The sequence below is a fragment of the Trachurus japonicus genome, chromosome 7 (genome assembly GCF_045865225.1).
Source record: "Trachurus japonicus isolate A0001 chromosome 7, Traja_1.0".
NCBI lineage: Eukaryota > Metazoa > Chordata > Actinopteri > Carangiformes > Carangidae > Trachurus > Trachurus japonicus.
Window position 1 is genome coordinate 796,392 of NC_140913.1, and position 19,883 is coordinate 816,274.

Below are 19,883 nucleotides of genomic sequence, written 5' to 3' on the forward strand. Positions count from 1 at the left end.
ATCATAAAACATTATTGAAGGCCAAGGGGGAGTTACATTATGTGACAGTCAATCAAAAATAGAGAATGTGAAATAGATAATGATGAAGATAAATATAAGCATATACAATATACAGCTGTATTGTCGAGAGCATCCCGACCAGCTGTATCACAGTGTGGTATGGCTGCACTGCTACAATGGACTGCAAACAGTAGTGAAGACTGCTGAGAAGATGCAGAGTGTTTACCAGCACAGAGTCTGCAGGAGAGCTGCTTCCATCCTGAACCACCCCACCCACCCCCAGCACAAACTGTTCACACCCAGGACTGAGGATCAGACTCCTAAACAGTTGATGGGAGTCTATCACTACCCCATGTAACAACATTTTGCACTATTTGCACATTATTTATTATTATCACATGCATTTTGCACAATAATACATTCTCTACTACTGTTTACAGCTGTGACCTCCATATGTGTTTATCTTTAGGTTTTATATATTCTATTGTTATTGTTATTATTATATTACTGGTGCTCTTTAATTCCATTGTCAGGGAAACATGTTTCCTACTGTGCAAATGACAATAAACACCTTGAATCCTGAATTAGTCCTTGGGCCAAGACCCAAAATTTCACATATCGGTATCACCTGGGAGGGCAAATTCTAGTTGTGATTTCTTTTATTCCTATACACCCCTAGATTAAGTTTTGATATGATAGACCTTGCTGACTGGCAGCTTTATAGGATTTAGGATTTAGGACCATGAAAAAACTATGATGATGTCCAAAAAGAGTGTTCAATGACTTTTAATGTGTTATTGGCCGTCTGTGTTCTTTTTGAAATTAATGACAATCTGCCTATGTGGGAAAATAACAAAATGCAGAAAAAAAAAATATATATAAAAAGCTGCTCCTATGAGAAGGCTATCATATTTTAATTTACTTATATTGACCCTAAAACAATTTAGTATAGGTAAGGTTTTGCCCACTCAAGTGATACCGGTATCTGGTCTGGCCCAAGATAAATGTAGACATAGAAAATAAGGACAGATCAGTCAGACAGCAGGGGTCGGCAGTGGTGACAGCAGGGGTCAGCAGTGGTGATACCTTTCACAAAGTCGTCATTTGCCATAAAACAAAGAAGAAGAACCAGAGCCATTTAACCCGGAAGTGAGCCCGGTACAGCCGTGACTGCCACCCGGAAGTTCTTTCATTTTAGCTGAAGAACGAGAATTGTCTGCTTACTTTTCCCATGGTGACTGAGTGTGGACTACAACCACTGAACACACTGTGTTTTTTTCTGAGCTGAAACACAGCCGTGCCCCACACCCGTACACCGGAGGCACGCGCTGAACGTTGTGTTGGACTGAAGCGGTCCACCGTGCCCGTGTCTTCTGTCCGGTTGCATCTAGACCGTTGGAAGGGAACTCAGCTGTTAGCGGCCTACCGAACTTTGTCAGTGACGGGCTCGTCAGGAATATCCAAGAGACAGAAGGTAATGTAAAGTTGGCACGAGATAACATTGTGTGTGTTGTTGTGGCTGTCCGCTCTACGTGGTAGTGTGCAGGTTAGTCTGGGCCACGTTAGCTTGGACTGAAGCTAACGACGAGCAGTCACAACAAACCAAGACGCAGATCACAGGCATGTTATTGTACGTAGATTTGCGTGACTGTAGCGATTTCTTTTGGCTATTTAGTCACGTCTAACACAACACGGGCCACAGTCAAGTTTTTTTCTCTTGTGTAGCGACCACGCATCTACATCTCCTTGCATCTGTTTTGAATACAGATAACTAACGTTAGCATGCTAGCAATCAACCGTCAGACACCTAGCTAGTTGCTAGCTCGCCCCATCGCTTGTCAAACAGCTGGATGTTACAGGGTGTGTGTTGTTTACATGTTCTATAGTAAAAACTGTCTTTCGTCAGCCACTTGACTTTTAAAAGAGTTCGACAATTCGTCTCTTGTGTGTATGAATGTTTATGTCTGCTAGGCTATAGTTTGCCAATGTAGCCATAGCTAACGTTAGTGTTACTGTTCAGACGTCCCCATGGTAATAATAGTGTATCGTAACAGTGATTTCCTGTGTACATACCAATGTTTCTTACGATGCTAACGTAATCAACAATAGAATATACATCAATGAAGAGAACTGAGCATTTCAATGCAATTTAGAATTCTCAGTGCTCTTCTCCAACAATGACATGTGTATCCCTCAATTGGGTGTAAATCTGATTTCCAGCATTTCTGTCTTTGATTTTAATAATTTAATTTCCCGATCAATCAGTTAGGTTCATGACAGTTCAAGTGCTCGTACAGTATCAGGACACTGGAACTGCACCAACCACATGGATGTTAATTGTATCATCTTCAGCTTCTCCAGACACAAGTCAAAGTACTTGATTACAATACACACAACACCTCTCATTTCTTGTCATTGATAACAATTGGCATGGACACGTATTAATGGGTTAAATTTTCTTGGCTCCTAGCTAGAGTCCCATTCCAAATACATTGTGTTTTTTTTTTTTTACATTATTTATATTGACACTATTGACACTAATATTGAATTATTGGTGTTTAACCCTTTCAGCTAAATTCTATAGCCTAACTGTTATGATTCTTTCCATTTGTATTCAAACCCTCATCAATTAACGGCTTGTCATTTCTACTGTACGTACAAAAGAAGCTTGTGGAAGAAGAAGCTGTGTTCTTCTGGTTGCAAACAAACTGTGGCATCATTTGTCCAGTCAGAACGTTCACTCTTCTATTTTGTGGTCTTGTGATAGTTGGCTGTGTTTTCGTGGCTTTTCCAAACAGATGGTAAGGCATCTGTTTGTGTCACTTTGATTTCATTTAAGTGTGTTAATATCATGCTGGTCACTTGTCAACTGTTCACTTACCTGAGGCTAGAAGTCACAAGACTGATTCCCACTGGAGATTTACTGCAAGTTAAATGTTCGACACTGTAGTGAATTTGAAACAAAACTGTTACTGTCATTTCAAAGGAGGTTAAATCGAACGCAACTGGACTTAGTTATTTGTCTAGGAAGACGTTTCACCTCTCATCCAAGAGGCTTCATCAGTTCATGTACGCATCTGACCAGGCTGGGACTGGTCCAACTATCTGGTGTGGAGACTCACTATTTAACCTCTTGTGTGGGCGTTCACAAGGGTGATGATGTCACTGGTTCCCTTTTGTGCTCCAAGTGCCAACGACAGTCGTTTAAAGGACTGTCTTTGATGGAAAGTTGGTTTCGACTTCGTTAGTGCCCTATTGTGTTCTAACGACAGTCGTTGGAGTCACTTGCCACTTGTGAACAGTGGTTGTTCTTTGAGGCTAGATTGTTGAATCTCCTGGGAAGGGATGAAAGGGCAGCATTGTAAATTGGAGATAGGTGGTGTCTGAGGCCACCTCCCCTGTTGAGGGATGGTTTTTCTATTTTTACAAAAATGGCTTCTTTTACTCCTCTTTCAAACCATCTGTCCTCTCTGTCTAGGATTTGGACATTGCTGTCCTCAAAGGAGTGGGCTTTCTCCTTGAGATGTAAATGGACAGCAGAGTCCAGTCCTGAGGAGTTTGCTCTCCTGTGTTGGGCCATGCGTTTATGCAGTGGTTGTTTTGTTTCTCCAATGTAGAGGTCTTTGCATTCCTCGTTGCATTGGACTGCATACACCAGATTGCTTTTGTGGGTGTGTGGTGTTCTGTCCTTGGGATGTACCAGTCTCTGTCTGAGTGTGTTGCTGGGTTTGAAATACACAGGGATACGGTGTTTGTTAAAGATCCTCCTGAGTTTTTCTGATACTCCAGACACATATGGAATGACTATGTTGTTTCTCTTGTTTTGTCTTTCTTTCTCAACCACTTTGCTGGTTTTCTTTCTGGAAGCAGCTGCAGTTTTCACAAAGGTCCAGTTAGGTTAACCACAAGTTGTGAGGGCACCTCTCAGGTGCTTGTGTTCTGCCCCTTGGGCCTGTGAGCTGGTGGGCACGTTATCAGCTCTGTGTTGCAAGGTTCTGATAACACCAAGCTTATGTTCCAGAGGGTGGTGAGAGTCGAAAAGTAGATATTGGTCTGTATGTGTGGGTTTTCTGTATACCCCAATGTGGAGGCTCCTGTCCTTTTTCATTTGGACGTCACAATCTAAGAAAGGCAGACTATTGTCCTTGACATCCTCTCTGGTGAACTTGATGTTTTTGTCCACTGAGTTAATGTGTTCGGTAAAAGCTTGCACCTCTTTGGTTTTGATTTTAACCCATGTGTCGTCCACATACCTGAACCAGTGGCTCGGTGTTGTTCCTTCAAAGGAGTTTAAAGCCTTTTTCTCTACCTCCTCCATGTACAGATTTGCCAGAATAGGGGATACTGGTGAACCCATGGCACAGCCGTGTTTTTGTCTGTAAAATTTGCCGTTGAACTGGAAGTATGTGGTGTTCAGGCACAAATCCAGAAGCTGGCAAATATGTTCGGGTTTGAGTTTTGTTCGGTTTTGCAGGGAGTTGTCTTGTGTGAGTCGTTCTCTTACTGTGGCCGAAGCCTCCATAGTTGGAATACAGGTAAAAAGAGAAGTCACATCGTAGGATACCATGTGTGACTTCTCTTTTGGCAATGTCCAAATCCTAGACAGAGAGGACAGATGGTTTGAAAGAGGAGTAAAAGAAGCCATTTTTGTAAAAATAGAAAAACCATCCCTCAACAGGGGAGGTGGCCTCAGACACCACCTATCTCCAATTTACAATGCTGCCCTTTCATCCCTTCCCAGGAGATTCAACAATCTAGCCTCAAAGAACAACCACTGTTCACAAGTGGCAAGTGACTCCAACGACTGTCGTTAGAACACAATAGGGCACTAACGAAGTCGAAACCAACTTTCCATCAAAGACAGTCCTTTAAACGACTGTCGTTGGCACTTGGAGCACAAAAGGGAACCAGTGACATCATCACCCTTGTGAACGCCCACACAAGAGGTTAAATAGTGAGTCTCCACACCAGATAGTTGGACCAGTCCCAGCCTGGTCAGATGCGTACATGGACTGATGAAGCCTCTTGGATGAGAGGTGAAACGTCTTCCTAGACAAATAACTAAGTCCAGTTGCGTTCGATTTAACCTCCTTTGAAATACTATGACCTGGGCAAATGAGAATATGCACCGGCTTCCTGTTACTGTCATTGTTCTGTAATATGCAAAAATCTCACATTTCCATGAAACAGTTCTATTAAATTATTTGATTTTGATACACCCAGAAATATTCTCCATGGATTTACACAAACCTACATGTTTGCAGATGCTCCAAAAGTTGTGTGAATAGTCTGCTGGGTGACACATTCTCACACAGTATGTGATGTGTGCTGGCCCATACACTTGCCTGCTTCACCACGTATGTGCCCTTTGCTGTGTTAAATTGAGCTGTGGTTTGTTTCTGTCAATGTTACATGTCATGGAGGTTTACGTACTTATCATCAGAGAGCAGTCTGTCTTCACTGTAATACGCTGTGATGGCCACTGATGATAAACTCAGTCTGAACTGATTGGACATTAATGACCCCCCCCTCTTTCCGTACTTAGCTCATTGGTTGGAGCAGAGACAGCATCCCTCATCACCACCGGGTCCTGAGATGACATCACAGCAACCTCAGCTCCCCAATGCCGTTATTCCTCCCCAGCTTGCACAGAACTCCTCTGCTCAGCAGGCACGGCCTCACATTCAGGCTAATCAGCTGCACAGCAGTCAGAGCAGCGCGTCTGCCGGGCCTCTGGAGCAGCGGGCGCTGAGCGGCCGGCCGGGCTGCTCCGGCGTGTCGGCGGCCAGCGGCCAGGTGGCCAGCAGGAACCTTTCTGCCTCCTGTACTAACTCCAGCTTAGCAAGAAGAGATGGGGGGTTCGAACCGTGGCCCGAGGAGGCAGTGGACAACTCCCACGGGCTGTACTCACTCCACCGCATGTTTGACATAGTCGGCGCCCAGCTGACACATCGGGATGTCAGGGTACTGTCGTTCCTGTTTGTTGATGTGATCGACGAGTATGAGCGTGGCGGCATCAGGAGTGGAAGGGATTTCCTGTTGGCCCTGGAGCGCCAGGGTCGCTGTGATGAGACCAACTTCCGACACGTTCTCCAGCTTCTGAGGATTATCACCCGCCACGACCTTTTGCCTTATGTCACACTCAGGAAACGACAGGCCGGTGAGTAATGCAGTGTCTTCTTCATGTCCACACCTGGATGAAAAGTCTCACTACTGTTGGTTGGAGTTTTAAGATTGTTTGGCAGCATATGAACAACACTACCATGGTATGCTCCTTAAGGAGACCAGCTGGCTACATTAGGTTCACGATGAGCTCTTTACTTGTCAACCACATTTTCAGATGTCAGTGTTTGGTTGTAAAGTACAGACACTCAGAGTATACCCATAGTAAACAGGAAGTGACTTGTCCAGAGATCAGGACTTTCAGTTGGTTTTTAAAGTCCAACAGTCATCAAAACAGAGGGGAGGGGACAGGTTGTGGTTGTTCTATGAGTTTGTCCTTGCTCTTCTTGTTTTTTTTTTACATAATAATAATAATAATAATAATAATAATAAAAACAAGAACACAAATACTGTAAATAATTAAGTAAACTGTACTTATACAAAAATACATTTGTCATTTTTCATCACAGACTTTTTTAAGGTAGGAAGTTGAGTTAGTTTGACTGAATGTAGTAAACATGTGTATTTGATGGAAGTGGTTACTCATATCAACCCTGGTAGCGCACAAAAACTGTCAGTTTTGTGATTGTCCCTGCATTCTGTGAGATGCGTCCACAGACATTTATCTGATGAACTGATGAGCTGTTGTGTTTCAGTGTGCCCAGACCCTGTTGACAAGTACTTGGAAGAGACATCAGTGCGCTACATTTCACCAAGAGGAACAGCACAGAGCAAGGACACGGCCCCCCACAGAAGAACAGGTTGGTGATTGTCTGTGTGGGCTTATTTCTGTATCACCTTGATACAGAAGTTTGGTTAATGTCTTATCTGATGTTTCTGTTTCTGTTTCTTTTAGGTCCTCAGCCAGTCATCTGCTGTTCCCCGTCTGGACCTCACGTCGGCCCACCCCGAACGAAGCCAGCTCCTCCGGTTCCCAACCGCAAACGGAAGAGAAGTCACTCGTCGGCTGACTGCCGAGAGAAACAAACCTGCGGTAAAAAGAAGCTGTTTTTGTCTGGTCTCTTAGAGTATGATAACAAAACTTCTGTTTTCCTGGGTTGAGAACAATCCAGGAACGACCTGAGATCACATGCACAAACTGTTAAGTAAGTGAGACTCATACCTGAAGTGTTTTCTTGGTGAGGTTGCACTCTTTGAGAATTCCAGTTTCAGTTATTGGGGCAAGGAGCTTCTTTCACAGCCCAGTTTCTCCTCGAGAAATCTGATTTCTCTGCAGAGTGCACACACAACTCAAACTGTCAATAGGCACATCTGAACAAATTTGAAAACTTTATCTTTTGTCTGATTTCTCAGTTATTAATTGAGACACTAAAGAACTGTGTGAGAGTGAAGCATGTGCTGGATGAATCCACAAATCAGTTTGTCTTGTCCAATAAGTGTTTCATTTTCTTTTTCCCTCTGAAAATAATTTGTGGGTGCCAGGATGTGATCCAACCCCCTACAGCCCCACCAGCCTGCAGCACTAGCTAACATAAGAGCTAGCTTTAAGTCACTTAAAGTAACTTCAGTCACTGTGGGAACATTATGAATCTTAAAGGATATCTGAGAGTCTGTGTCATTTGTATTATCCATTGCACCCCCCCCCCCCCCTAATGGCAGGCACTGTCCAGAGTGTGACTATTGTTGTTCACATGTAAAGCTACACACTAGATTAGCCCAAATGTGGCTTGTCTTGGCAATTATTTGTCTAAATAGACCTGAAGTTACTGCACCCAGTCAAGTTGGAGGTTCCCTGATGTGGAGTCATTAATTAACATGTTTGATATTTATGGGCTTCTTCTGACAGAAATATGGATGTGACGATTATAGATTTTCTTGGTACGATTATTGTCAGAGAAATAAACACTATGAATGTGTAAAATCCAATATAGTCAAAATATAATTGCATTACTAATTATATAAACAGAGCATTCAAAGCATCTATAGGATAGATAGGATCGGAAAAAGCGTCGTAGTAAGATGACGAAAGTGAAAGTACAGTCCGCGACTTGGTTGGAAATTTCAAGACGATACACCTTCAGCTTCCTCTTTTCACCTGTCAACCCCCTCCCTCCCTCCACACACACACACAACACACAACAAGAGTGTGTTTCATGGTGAGAGAGACGTAAGATCGTTTCGGAGTCTCCGGTTGCTATGGAAACGGTACGTCTTCTGTGGGTGCATGTATGGCTACTTTGTGTGTGTGTGTGTGGGGGGGGGTTCATAAAGTGACCTGACGGTGTATTGTCTTGAAATTCCCAACCACAGCAACTTACCAACTGTAGCTTTAAGATCTGAAGGTTGTCTAGTGTGTATGTGTGACCAGCCTAAGTCAATAGAAACAAGTTGATCTCAAGACTCAAGTCTTCAAGTATTTTAGGGTGTTGAAGTCTTGAGCTCATGTTTGACCCTTGTTGTGCTCTCCTCTCAGATATCCGCCTCCGGGTCCGTGCTGAGTACTGCCAACACGAGTCTGCGCTTCAGGGCAACGTGTTCTCCAACAAACAGGAGGCGGTGGAGCGGCAGTTCGAGCGCTTCAACCAGGCCAACACTATCCTCAAATCCCGAGACTTAGGCTCCATCATCTGTGACATCAAGTTCTCAGAGCTCACCTACCTGGATGCCTTCTGGAGGGACTACATCAACGGATCGTTGCTAGAGGCCCTTAAAGGGGTCTTTATCACGGATTCCCTAAAACAGGCTGTGGGCCACGAGGCAATAAAACTGTTGGTCAATGTGGACGAGGAGGACTACCAGGCTGGGCGACGCAAACTGCTCTGTAATTTGGTCACAGGTAGCGGTAACCCACCGGGAGGTAGCAAAGATTCAGTATCTTAGACTCTCTGTCCAAGGTGGTAGCATACGGGAGAAACACTGCTGTGCCTCCCCCACAGAGTGAGACGTGGTTGTGTCATTTGAGGTGCCTGAAGTATGTGTCTGAGAGGAACTGAGGACTTTTCAGCGAACCCACCGATTCCTTGACAGAGCTAAGTTCATAGGATATATACTTGGCGCCCTAAGCGTAGCATGCAAAGTGATTGGGAACTATGTTAGCAAAGTAGGCGATACATACAGGTTGGCATTATTTTTGAATCCTAAGCTGTTCATTTTCTTGAAGGAGGAGAACGCTGATCTCATACGTGCATTGACTCAAACTAATTTCTTGTTTCTGGTGTGTTAGCTCATTGAGACATTTGTTAACTCTAATACTCTTCAAAACAGTGGAGTTATTTTCAATACAGGAAACATGCTTAACGCTGATGAGTTACTCCCAGTGGGAGTTGTACCTTATTGTCAAACCGGTTCATCTCTTCTCCCAGGTTTTTTGGTGTACATCACAGACTAGATCAACCCAATGAGAGTGTTCTGTGTGTTACAGAGTCATTCACTGGTGTTTTTTGGATTTGTAAATCAGTGCCAGAGTCATTGTCAGCCTGTACCGTCGGACCTCTGCTCACTCACCATCTCATTCACGCTCAGTTGTGATTTTTTTTCCCAATTTGAAATGACTCTCTATAACAAATCAACTACAAGTGACATTTCTACCCAGTGTGTGTCAAGTCATCTAAGATGTGCAGATAAGTAGGATGCCTGCTGTTTGAGCTGGGATTTGTACCTGTCCTGTTTTAGTAGAGTGAAAGCAGTTAGAGTGGAACTCCCACTCTAAGTCCTCAGCAGTCGTCTCTGTGGGTGTGTAATGTGGTCTGGTGGGTGAGGATGCAGTCGAGTCCACAGGTGATAAAACTGCCTCATCCAGCAGCTCCAGGGCCCAGGGGAGAAATTAAAAGGTGTCGTCATCACAAGGTGTGGCTTCAGTTGCAAACTGAACTGTGTGTGTCTTTTTCTTATGGATGTGAAACGGAACAGAGGACCAACATAATAGTAAAAGTATATCGCATGTTGATCCTCGACAATTTAGCGCATAGATCTTGGACAATGACATCCATTCTGTGCCACTGTGAAATGCCGATTAACCAAAGTGGGAATTTATTTTCATTACTCTTTGGCGTCTGTGGAATAAGGAGGATCAACAGTAGAAATGAGGTTTGGTGGGTCCCTGTTTGTGTTGACAGTATTACTGATTAAAGCTCTCATTTCATGCAGTCATACAATACCTAGTGGTTACTGCGCTCACCTCATCAGGCAAACCTCTGTAGTGGGTAGAAGGAGTGCAGAACGGTCTGAAACTAGCTGATGATGCTGGTTCCTGTTGCCATCACAGCCTCACAGTGGCAGTAGCTGTAGAGTTTGATGCTGCACAATCATAATACAAATGTCTCATCCCACCTAAACTCACAGGGGGCTGTACTCTCTGTTAAACTCTGTCAGTATTGGACAATCCTGCAAAATCTTGTTCCTGCAGTCACTGATGACGTCCTCTAAATTCTTGTTGTCTACATGAGCGTGTGAGCGTGGAAATTATGCTTTGAGAAATGCTCCCTGAATTGGCGTTGAACATGTCGCTCTCCATGTGAATTGTGACCCAGCTTTGGGCACATCTGGGCGGCGTTACGTCCAGTCATGGGATGTCACGATGTCAGGATTTTGAAAATCTCTCAAAATGTGGTTTTACTGAAATGTGACGACCGGTCAACCAGAAGTGGTTCTAACTCAAAGCAAGTCTAAGTACCTTTGGTTTGGAAATGTTTAATATCAGTGATAAGTATCAAAGATGAAGTATTAGCATAATGCTATTTTATGATGATTTTGTTACAAAAGTAGACTAGAGACTGAATGTCATTTTAATAAGACTTGCCATTTGAAATGCCCCTGATCCTGATATTTGACATGTTTCTGTTATGCAGTGCAAACAGCCAAAAAAAAGAGGCGCAGGCTCATATTGGGTATATATAAAGTCTGATTTGACACAGCTCTTCTGTCCATCACTTCACAGTTCTGACATCCTTGATATCTTCACTGGCTTCATTACAAATGTACATCTGTCTGTTTTCTTCTTTTTTTGCCAAAACTTTGTAATCCAACTTTGTTGCTGATTTGTTTTTAATGTAATTGAACTTTTGTCCAATCTTCCATCAGTTTGTGAACTGGTGGTCTACTTTTATGTTCCCTATTAAAGGTTCAGTGTATGTATTTACCAAACATATTAAGAAGCCCTATCTTATATTTGCTGTCATACCATCCATGGGTACGTATGAGAACATAAGAGCCTCCATTACTCTGAGTTATACAGAGTAGGCCTACATTTTATATTTTTACCCCAGTGGAAGTTCATAAGGTTGCAAGTTAGTATCTATTATATAGGTTGGTGTCTGTTATGTTGATTGTATGTTATCTTAGTTGTTAAATGCAGCTGTGTTTTAAAGCAAAATTGCATGTAACCTGCTATGATCTCCAGAAGTCTCATAGAAACTCAGAGTGCTAACATGTGTAAATAACTTTTATTGGATGTCTGATTTTCTTACTTTAATTTTGCATTTCTTTCAGAAAATCAGTAAGTACGACTGTTAAATAAATGAAATGGATGGGTTTTGTTCAAGTCCTAATCATGATCATTTATTCTTATGTCACATAACTTTTTGTGGGAAACAAACGGCTTCCTGACGGATGGAGTTGTTTTCAGGAATCTGGCCTCAGCCTTCTCCTGGGTCTGTTCTCTTCCTGACAACACACTGTAAACTGTGTGTGAGAGCTCCTGGGTGCATCTGGTTCCTCCTCATTCCCTGTGCTTGCCGCCTCATCTCCACAGCTCGTCACATTCACAATGTACAAAGAGGGAAAGATCCAGGCGTCATGTTTTTATTTCTGCCACGAATGTTCTCGCAGAGACCGAATGTAACGTACGTCAGTGTGAACCATACTCTTCGCTTTCATCACATGTGCTAGACGAAACGACTAAAGATTCGGTGGTTAGTCCTGTTGACCTGTTTACCAATAAAAGTGAACTTTGCTGTGTTTCTATTTGCCATGGATACGTTGCAGTCAAGTTAATTTATTGATGATTAAGCTGAGCTTTGACTAACCACTGCTACAGCAGGTCTGCTGTCAGTCAGGATGACCCAACTTTGTACAAAATAGATTAAACAAATTTATGAAAATTTGCTGACGAGTGCTGTGTACTTGCTGACCTAGGTGGTGTTTTCACATTTGGACTTATAGACTTTACATCCGGTTGATGTATTCATACTCATTTCACATCCAGAGCAGCTTACAAGGGAGGAGGATCACTCAAGCTTCAGTGTCACAAAGTCTAAGTTAAGTGGAGGGATAGCAGTCAGAAGCTTCTACCACCCTGAGGGAACCACAGAGGAGAACATTCAGGACTGTCGTGTGTGCAGGGTTGGTGACCCCAGACCACGTTCCATGGAGGACCATGATGAGCTGAGGCTTTATGACAGCTGCTGGTCTGAGACTTCTTCATGTGAGGATGATGAAGGTCACTGTGCTCTTGACGTCCTGGCTCTGAGCTCTTCAGCCATCTCCTTCCTCATGGCTTCTATGTGTCCTTCCACATCATCCAGTCAGGAAAGAAACATTGCTGGAGAGATGACGGAATATGAGCAAAATATGGAGTGTCATTGTAAAAGTGACTAAATATTGTCATCTTTTAGTTTTTACTTTATTCTTTATTATAACAACTAAGGCTCTTTCACATGAACAAGCTCGTATGAACAAATTTCACTCATTATCTACTCCCCCTCATGTGGACTAAGGGCTGGGAGAAGTTTCAGAGTCCTCCATGGCTTCTCTGAGTTACAGGTGGGTCTCGGCGTAGCAGTGCATGTCCATATAACGGTTGCAAATGGATACCAACCGTCTTGTATTGAAGCCCCGAAATGTGAAATAGTTACAATACAAGCTTCAATACAAGACGGACATTACATACATACCTGTCAAGTTTTGGATTTGAAAATAAGGGAAATTTTCCGGCACCCGCCGCAAACAGTGCTGCCACCCCAACCAAGCTCCAGTATCCCTTACATTTTAAGACAAGAAAGCTAAAATCACTGGCTTTATGCACAGCTGCACTACTTCCTGATCTTCAGCCGCTACTTTGTTTCCTGTCTGCCATTATTGGACAAACTGATTAATCCAGCTGTGCCTGACCTCAATAGTCACAACAACAATAATGTTTTTGGGGGGTTTTTTTCTAACACATAAATGAGGCATTCTGGTGTACTCTGAGGAGAAACAGAGGGAAAAGACAACATTGCTTCAGTTTTTTTTTTCTTTTAAAGCAGATTCAGTACTGACTGAGGTTCCTATCATTGTAACTGCAAGAATGGCTTAAGTGTATTAAAGTGAACTCAGAACTCAGTGTGGAGCTGTGGCTGGTGGGCAAAAACAAAACTCATTTTTAAAAATCTTTTGGCCTGGACTGGCCTTTCAAGGCCCCCTTTTCCTCTGCTTCACCATGAAGCTCTTTCAGGCCACACTGTCTTCTTCCACAACTTCTGCCCTATTCTCATCTGTATTTTGATAGCTGGATCTGTCAGATATCTATATGACAGAAGGCCCACACATGCTTTAGCTTTATACTGCTGAATAACTGGAGCAGATATGTCCAGGGATTTTCAGCCTTCTATGATTATAGAATTACCCTGTCTTTTACAGCAGGTAGGCTACAGACACTGTCACAGACACACACACACACACACACCTGTTACTCTGCTGTCCCTCTCTGTTCCTCTCTGGACTGGGCTGCCTAGCTGTTCTTTTGGGTTAAGTGAGCATGGACGTCACAACTCGACCGGTGTGGACCAATACATCCATGGTGTGGACGCGCTGGTTCGAAAATACGAGTCTTTTTTTTTTTTTTTTTTTCAACAACCGCGGGTCGGCCGTTACAGCAAAGACCGTCTTTGGTTACAGGCTTGATGAGCAGGACCTCAGTCAGTGCCGCGGTGATGTAGGCTTTGGGCTGTGTGGTCGCACATAGTGACGACGAGCACGCTCATCGTCGCTAACCAAGATAGGATTAATAGAGAGTTGGCCACTCCGAGGTAAAAAAAAAACAAAACCCAAATGAAATAGCAGCTTCCAGTCCGGGGTGCCGCCGGGACTGGCCCGGGGTATTATTATTTTTTAATAACGCGGGTTAAAATACGGGAGATTTACGGGAAAATACTAATACGGGAGGACGGCGGGAAAGAGGGGTAAAATACGGGACTTTCCCGGCCAAAACGGGATACTTGACAGGTATGAGCAGCATGGAGGTATTTGGATGTTTTTTGGTGTGTCTTCTTGTTATGAAGACAGTTGGTATCCATTTGCAACCGTCATATGGACATGCACTGCTACGCCGAGACCCCCTGTAACTCAGAGAAGCCACGGAGGACTCTGAAACTTCTCCCAGCCCTTAGTCCACATGAGGGGGAGTAGATAATGAGTGAAATTTCGATTTTGGGTGAACTATCCTTTGAACAACATTAGCTTCATTTAAGCCAGATGTGATAGGGAGAACTCCCCCTCCTTCCACTGGCAGCTCAGCCACGGCCACGCCTCTCCAATCAGTGCCGATTCCTAACAGCTGAGGCTAGATCACTTCCTGGTCATCTTTAAATGTAGCTGCAGACAGCCAGCTGTAGGTTCTCCTCACTCTCTCCTGATCCTGCACTGCCACGAATGGCAATGTTTAGTATATGCTTCTCCTCGTTTTGTTGGAAGTAAATTCTGGCATATGCACTTAGCACTCTCCTTACATTTGTACAGGTGCAGGACTGAGCACTAAAAGCTGCTGGTCACCGTGTTCCCTTCCCCGTTTGGTGCAGCACTCATCGTGTGGATGTGTGTATGTGTGGCTGTATCATGTGAAGTTCTCAGGTATGATTTCTTTTTGTATTTTGAGTAATTTCCTGTATTTTTGGTTGGATATGTTCATATGATATTCAGTACATACTAGTCACAGTATTTTACATCTTGTATATGATGCATGCTTTTCATACTAGGAACGAGGAAGTGATGTCGGCTCCTGGTGCTGTAGCTGAGCTCTAGGCACTGCTGTTTTTGCCCTTTTTGTTAAATATATTTTGTGTACTTATGGTTACCATGTTTTATTAAGTGTTTCCTTATAATTTGTTGTAGCACTTAGGTTAAAACCTAAGTTTTGTTTGTTTCTTTTCTTTTGTAAACCAACATTGAGTTTACATTCTATTCTGGAGTCCTTTAATGCCAGTACAGGCGGGTTGGTCATAGGCTTACAGGTGGTGGCTCACTAGGTGGAGGGTTTCCCCGCTCTCTGAGTTTTATTTGCATGTTTACTACTTTGTTGTGTTCTAATCTGTGTCTTCTTGCTTTGCAGTGTTATGTGTGTGTGTAACTCCCCCCTTCTGGTACCTGGTGGTGGTGGCCCATCTTCCCCTCACCCCCCCACTCCTGTTGGCCTCCCTGATACCACCCCCCTTACTAGTTAGAGCAATTTAGCAGGATACTCTGACCATCTGTGAAAAAATGTATTACCAATAGCTTTCTTTACCATTGTGTTCCTGTAGGTGTCTAGTAACAGCTCTCAATTTATTTATTTCCAAATCCATTGGGAAAATTCTGGAGAGTCAATCAAAGTTAAGGTGCCCAGAGGGCTTGGGTGAAAAAAAATGAAAATTCTAATTTAAGCTTGTGAGATGTCTAACTAGGGGTTTTAAGGGGTGCTGAGTTCATTTCAACCATTAGTTTTGAGTAAAAATGTTTCCCTGACCATATATTATTGGTATATTTGAGTTATAGTGTATGGCAAAGGGTATAGTAAAAGTCATTGTTGAACAGATTCTAGCCTATTCTAAATCTAAAGATTCCATTCTAAAAATAAATAAATAAATAAATAAATAAATAAATAAATAAATAAAATGAAAATAAAAAAGAAGAAAGAAATACAAAATACTTCAGAAGAGTACACTAGTTAGAAAAAAACAAAAACACAAATAGTGGGAACATACCGCACACGACTGGGTTATGAGGATCTTTAGTTTATTTCAGAGCAACGCGTTACGCTTGTGGCTTCTTCAGGCTCATGCTGAGACCAGGAAGTCAGGGGATTTTTAAAGGAAATGGTACTCAATCAGTTTACATAAGTAATTGAACAAGGTGAAAACATATTTAACAATCAAACATCAATGGCTGGGGAGTACCATAGAAATGGATAAAACACATTCAGCAGCTTTACAGCAAATTTGAGTACAGGTGTACCTTCAGTGATTCACTTACAGAAAGGCAGTATCTATAGCCTACACAACAATACAATACAAACAGAGGCCTGTACTGCGAAGCCAGTTTAGTGGGTTAGCGAGGTATGTTGAGTGTAAAGCCAGCCTCTCCTGTTCTGCGAAGGTGGCTGTCTTTTAACGAGGCTAGATCACCATGGTAACTTATGCTTAGCTCATAACCTGGTCCCGACCAGGTTTTGTTCAGAGTTTAATCATAAAACCGGCTATAAAAGCGCCGCCGTTTCACTATTTTAACTCATTTACAGCTGGCGGCACCTTTACTTTGAAAGTCCAGTGGAGCTGGATCAGAACGGAGCATTTGTACGGAGGGAGAGATCAGCTGATCGCTGCTGTTGACTATTCTCTCTGAGCGTCTCCGCTGAGTCTCCGCCTCCTCACCCGTTGAGCTGAGCGTCAGGAGCTCATTATATATTAGACTATAGCCTATATTTTACTTTTATAGGCTATACAGTCAGTCACCACTGATAGAAGTTGTTCGCTCGCAGCAGGACAGATAATCAGATGGATAATCGGTAAAGTTAATAATTAGTGTGACTGCTGAAGCAGTCACACTATTGTTCTTCTGTTTGGCCATTTTCTTCCGCCTTTTTACGGTCTTCTTCTAGTCCTTCATACTTTGTGCTATTTCAACAATTCATATATCAAAACGTGCAGCTTTTTTTGAACTTTATCGGCATTACTTTTCTCTTTTTAACTATTTATACTTTTTCAAATATTTAACTTTTTCTGATTTTTTTCAGCTTTATAATGTGTGTGTGTTGCGTCTAACGAGCAGAGCCAGAGTGGTGTCAGAGTGGATAGAGGCAAAAAAACATTCTAGAGTTTTTCTGGCTAAACTGTCAGCACGGCCACAAATTAAACTCTAGACAAATTATTTTCTCCAGTTTTGTAGCCACACTTGTCTTCTGGCTAAAATTCTGGTCAAAAATGCACAGAGACTTAGATAATAATTTAAAATATTTTTTAAATGCAGCCAGGGAGCTCTCTGCTCCCATTCAGCTCAATGCATTTTTTTCACATCAGCAGGAGAAGGAGCTCAACTTTGTAACTTGCTGTTAAGTGCTTTTTAATTCATTTTAATTCACCAAAAAATAGTCACAGGTCACAAAAAAGTCCTCTTCTTACTTGGTGTGGCTAATGTATACTCATTTATTTTTATTTTAAGCATCATTGAAAAATCTCACATTCATCAAAGTCTCAACCTCTCTTCTTCACAACTACACTGTAGTGTAGGGGTTAGGGTGGATGCTTGCCAACCCTAAGGTCACTGGTTCGAATCCAAGGGAAGAACTCTTGTTATGTTATGTTGAATTCTGCTCTCCTCCCCCGCCTTCAATTGGTTACAGGTGTTTGTTATCTCCTTGATTACTCATACCAGTTTGCAGCACATCATCAATGAATGACAACAGACTTGAGAGCAGTGTGCTCTCTGTAGCTGAGTGGCAGAGTAAGGGTTTAGTAATCATATGGTCATGGGTTCGATTCCTGCCTCAGTCTTTTCACTTCATTGCTTGACTTTTGATTCCAATTATTCAGCTGTCATTGGACAGTCTTTGATTCCTCATAGTATAAAGCTCATTGTAACTCAGGTTCTCTGTGGCCATATGGTTAGTGTGTTAGGTGTTGTGCTATTTCAACAATTCATATATCAAAACGTGCAGCTTTTTTTGAACTTTATCGGCATTACTCTTCTCTTTTTAACTATTTATACTTTTTCAAATATTTAACTTTTTCTGCAAATTAAACTCTAGACAAATTATTTTCTCCAGTTTTGTAGCCACACTTGTCTTCTGGCTAAAATTCTGGTCAAAAATGCAAAGAGACTTAGATAATAATTTTAAATATTTTTTAAATGCAGCCAGGGAGCTCTCTGCTCTCATTCAGCCCAATGCTGAGAATTCTCCACAACTCTGTCTGAAACATGCTTATGTCTGTGCTCTCTGTGGCGAAGTGGCAGAGTAAAGGTTTATTGACCATGAGGTCATGGGTTCGATTCCTTACTTTTTTTTTTAAGCAGAAGCCAGTGATCCTCTTATCAAAGGTTTTCTTTACCCCTCACATACTGTCTCTGTCTGTAGCCTAGTGGTTAGCTTGCTGGTCTGGAGACCTGAAGGTTGCTGGTTCAAATCTTGCCTCAACAACAATTATAGTGAATTATTTTCCCAGTTGTCCTCTGTTGACTTCTGATAACTTGCTTCATGTTGAAACTGCTGCTCTCAGCCTGAAATTCACAGACATTTTCATTCTAAGTCATTCAAGCTTGACTCTTAAGCTTTCTTGATGTTGACAGTGTGCAGATCATTAACAGACAACAGTCTCTGCAACTGTGTGTGCACTGTGGCCTAGAGGCAGAGTGGAAGTCTAATGACCATGAGGTTGTGGGTTCGATTCTGACCTTGGTCAAACATTTGTATGGTGATCACTGCTTGCACTATTTGCTAATTCTGCAACAGCGTTCAGTTGCTATCAGCAGTCACACCATTTCCATTCTTGGAAATGCTTTTTCTAGTTTCACTTAATGTGGCCGTGAATAAATTAATTCCGATGTGTCGCCTGTTATATTTCAGTGTTGCCCAAACGCAAATCTTGAATAAGTCTCCGCTGTTTTCACATTTAAAAAGGTCTTTGTTTATTAGATTTGCTTGTAGCTACAGCACCTAAAAAAAAAAACCTCACTGTAACCTATTCACTGCGGTAAAGTGAGCCGCTGTTTGCAAGATAGTGGTAAAGTGAGCCGCTGTTTGATTTTCATTGGGCGCGCGCTACAGTAAATACGGTAGGCACGGTTCTCGAGCAAAGTGAAGGTCCTGAAAGATACATAAAACCTACGTGCTTTTACTGGAGAAATGTGGAGGAAAATCACTTCCAAGATGAATCAACTTTTTAGTTATATTTCACTGCCGCAAAGGGGAGAAAAATCACCTTTCATCGACATTTTACTGTAGAAAAGAAAAATTTATTCAAAACAACCCCAATGATAAAAGCCATTCACAGTATGCTGACCTTTGACCTTACCTCACATTAATTCCTTCATATGTGTGTGTCTCTTTTTTTTTTTTTGCATATTGTTCCTGAGTCTCACTCTACCTCTGGTACAATTTTGGTAAAAATTTTACTGTAGAAATTTGGAGAAAAATCATTTTTTAAACAACCCCTACAATAAAAGCCATTCACAGTATGCTGACCTTTGACCATACGTCAGATCAATTCCTTCATAGGTGTGTTCCTCATTTCTTTTGCATACTGTTCCTGGGATCTTATTCTACTTCTGGTATCATTTTGGTGGCATTTTACTGTAGAAATTTGGAGAAAAATAACCTTAAAGTCACCCCTATAATAAAACCCAGTTACAGTATGCTGACCTTTGACCTTACGTCAGATCAATTCCTTCATAGATGTGCTCCTCATTTCTTTTGCATATTGTTCCTGGTATCTCACTCTACTTCTGGTATCATTTTGGTGGCATTTTACTGTAGAAATTTGGAGAAAAATCAGATTAAAACCACCCATAATGACTCAACCCCATTTACAGTATGCTGA

General features: G+C 42.3%; 1 protein-coding gene across 1 annotated transcript; it reads left to right on the top strand.

Annotated features, from left to right (window-relative positions):
- The first annotated feature begins 1,191 nt into the window (after positions 1-1,191).
- On the top strand, positions 1,192-11,662 carry dedd (death effector domain containing). Its single transcript, XM_085780721.1, has 5 exons — positions 1,192-1,474; positions 5,546-6,160; positions 6,819-6,923; positions 7,019-7,156; positions 8,597-11,662. The coding sequence occupies exons 2-5, from the start codon at positions 5,596-5,598 to the stop codon at positions 9,001-9,003; spliced, it is 1,215 nt and encodes a 404-aa protein (XP_085636847.1). The 5' UTR covers positions 1,192-1,474; positions 5,546-5,595; the 3' UTR covers positions 9,004-11,662.
- The last annotated feature ends 8,221 nt before the right edge of the window (positions 11,663-19,883 follow it).

Coding starts and splice junctions, on each gene's coding strand:
- dedd (XM_085780721.1), top strand. CDS start 5,596: ATGACATCACAGCAACCTCAGCTCCCCAATGCCGTTATTCCTCCCCAG. Junction 6,161..6,818: donor ACTCAGGAAACGACAGGCCG/GTGAGTAATGCA, acceptor GTTGTGTTTCAG/TGTGCCCAGACCCTGTTGAC. Junction 6,924..7,018: donor GGCCCCCCACAGAAGAACAG/GTTGGTGATTGT, acceptor TGTTTCTTTTAG/GTCCTCAGCCAGTCATCTGC.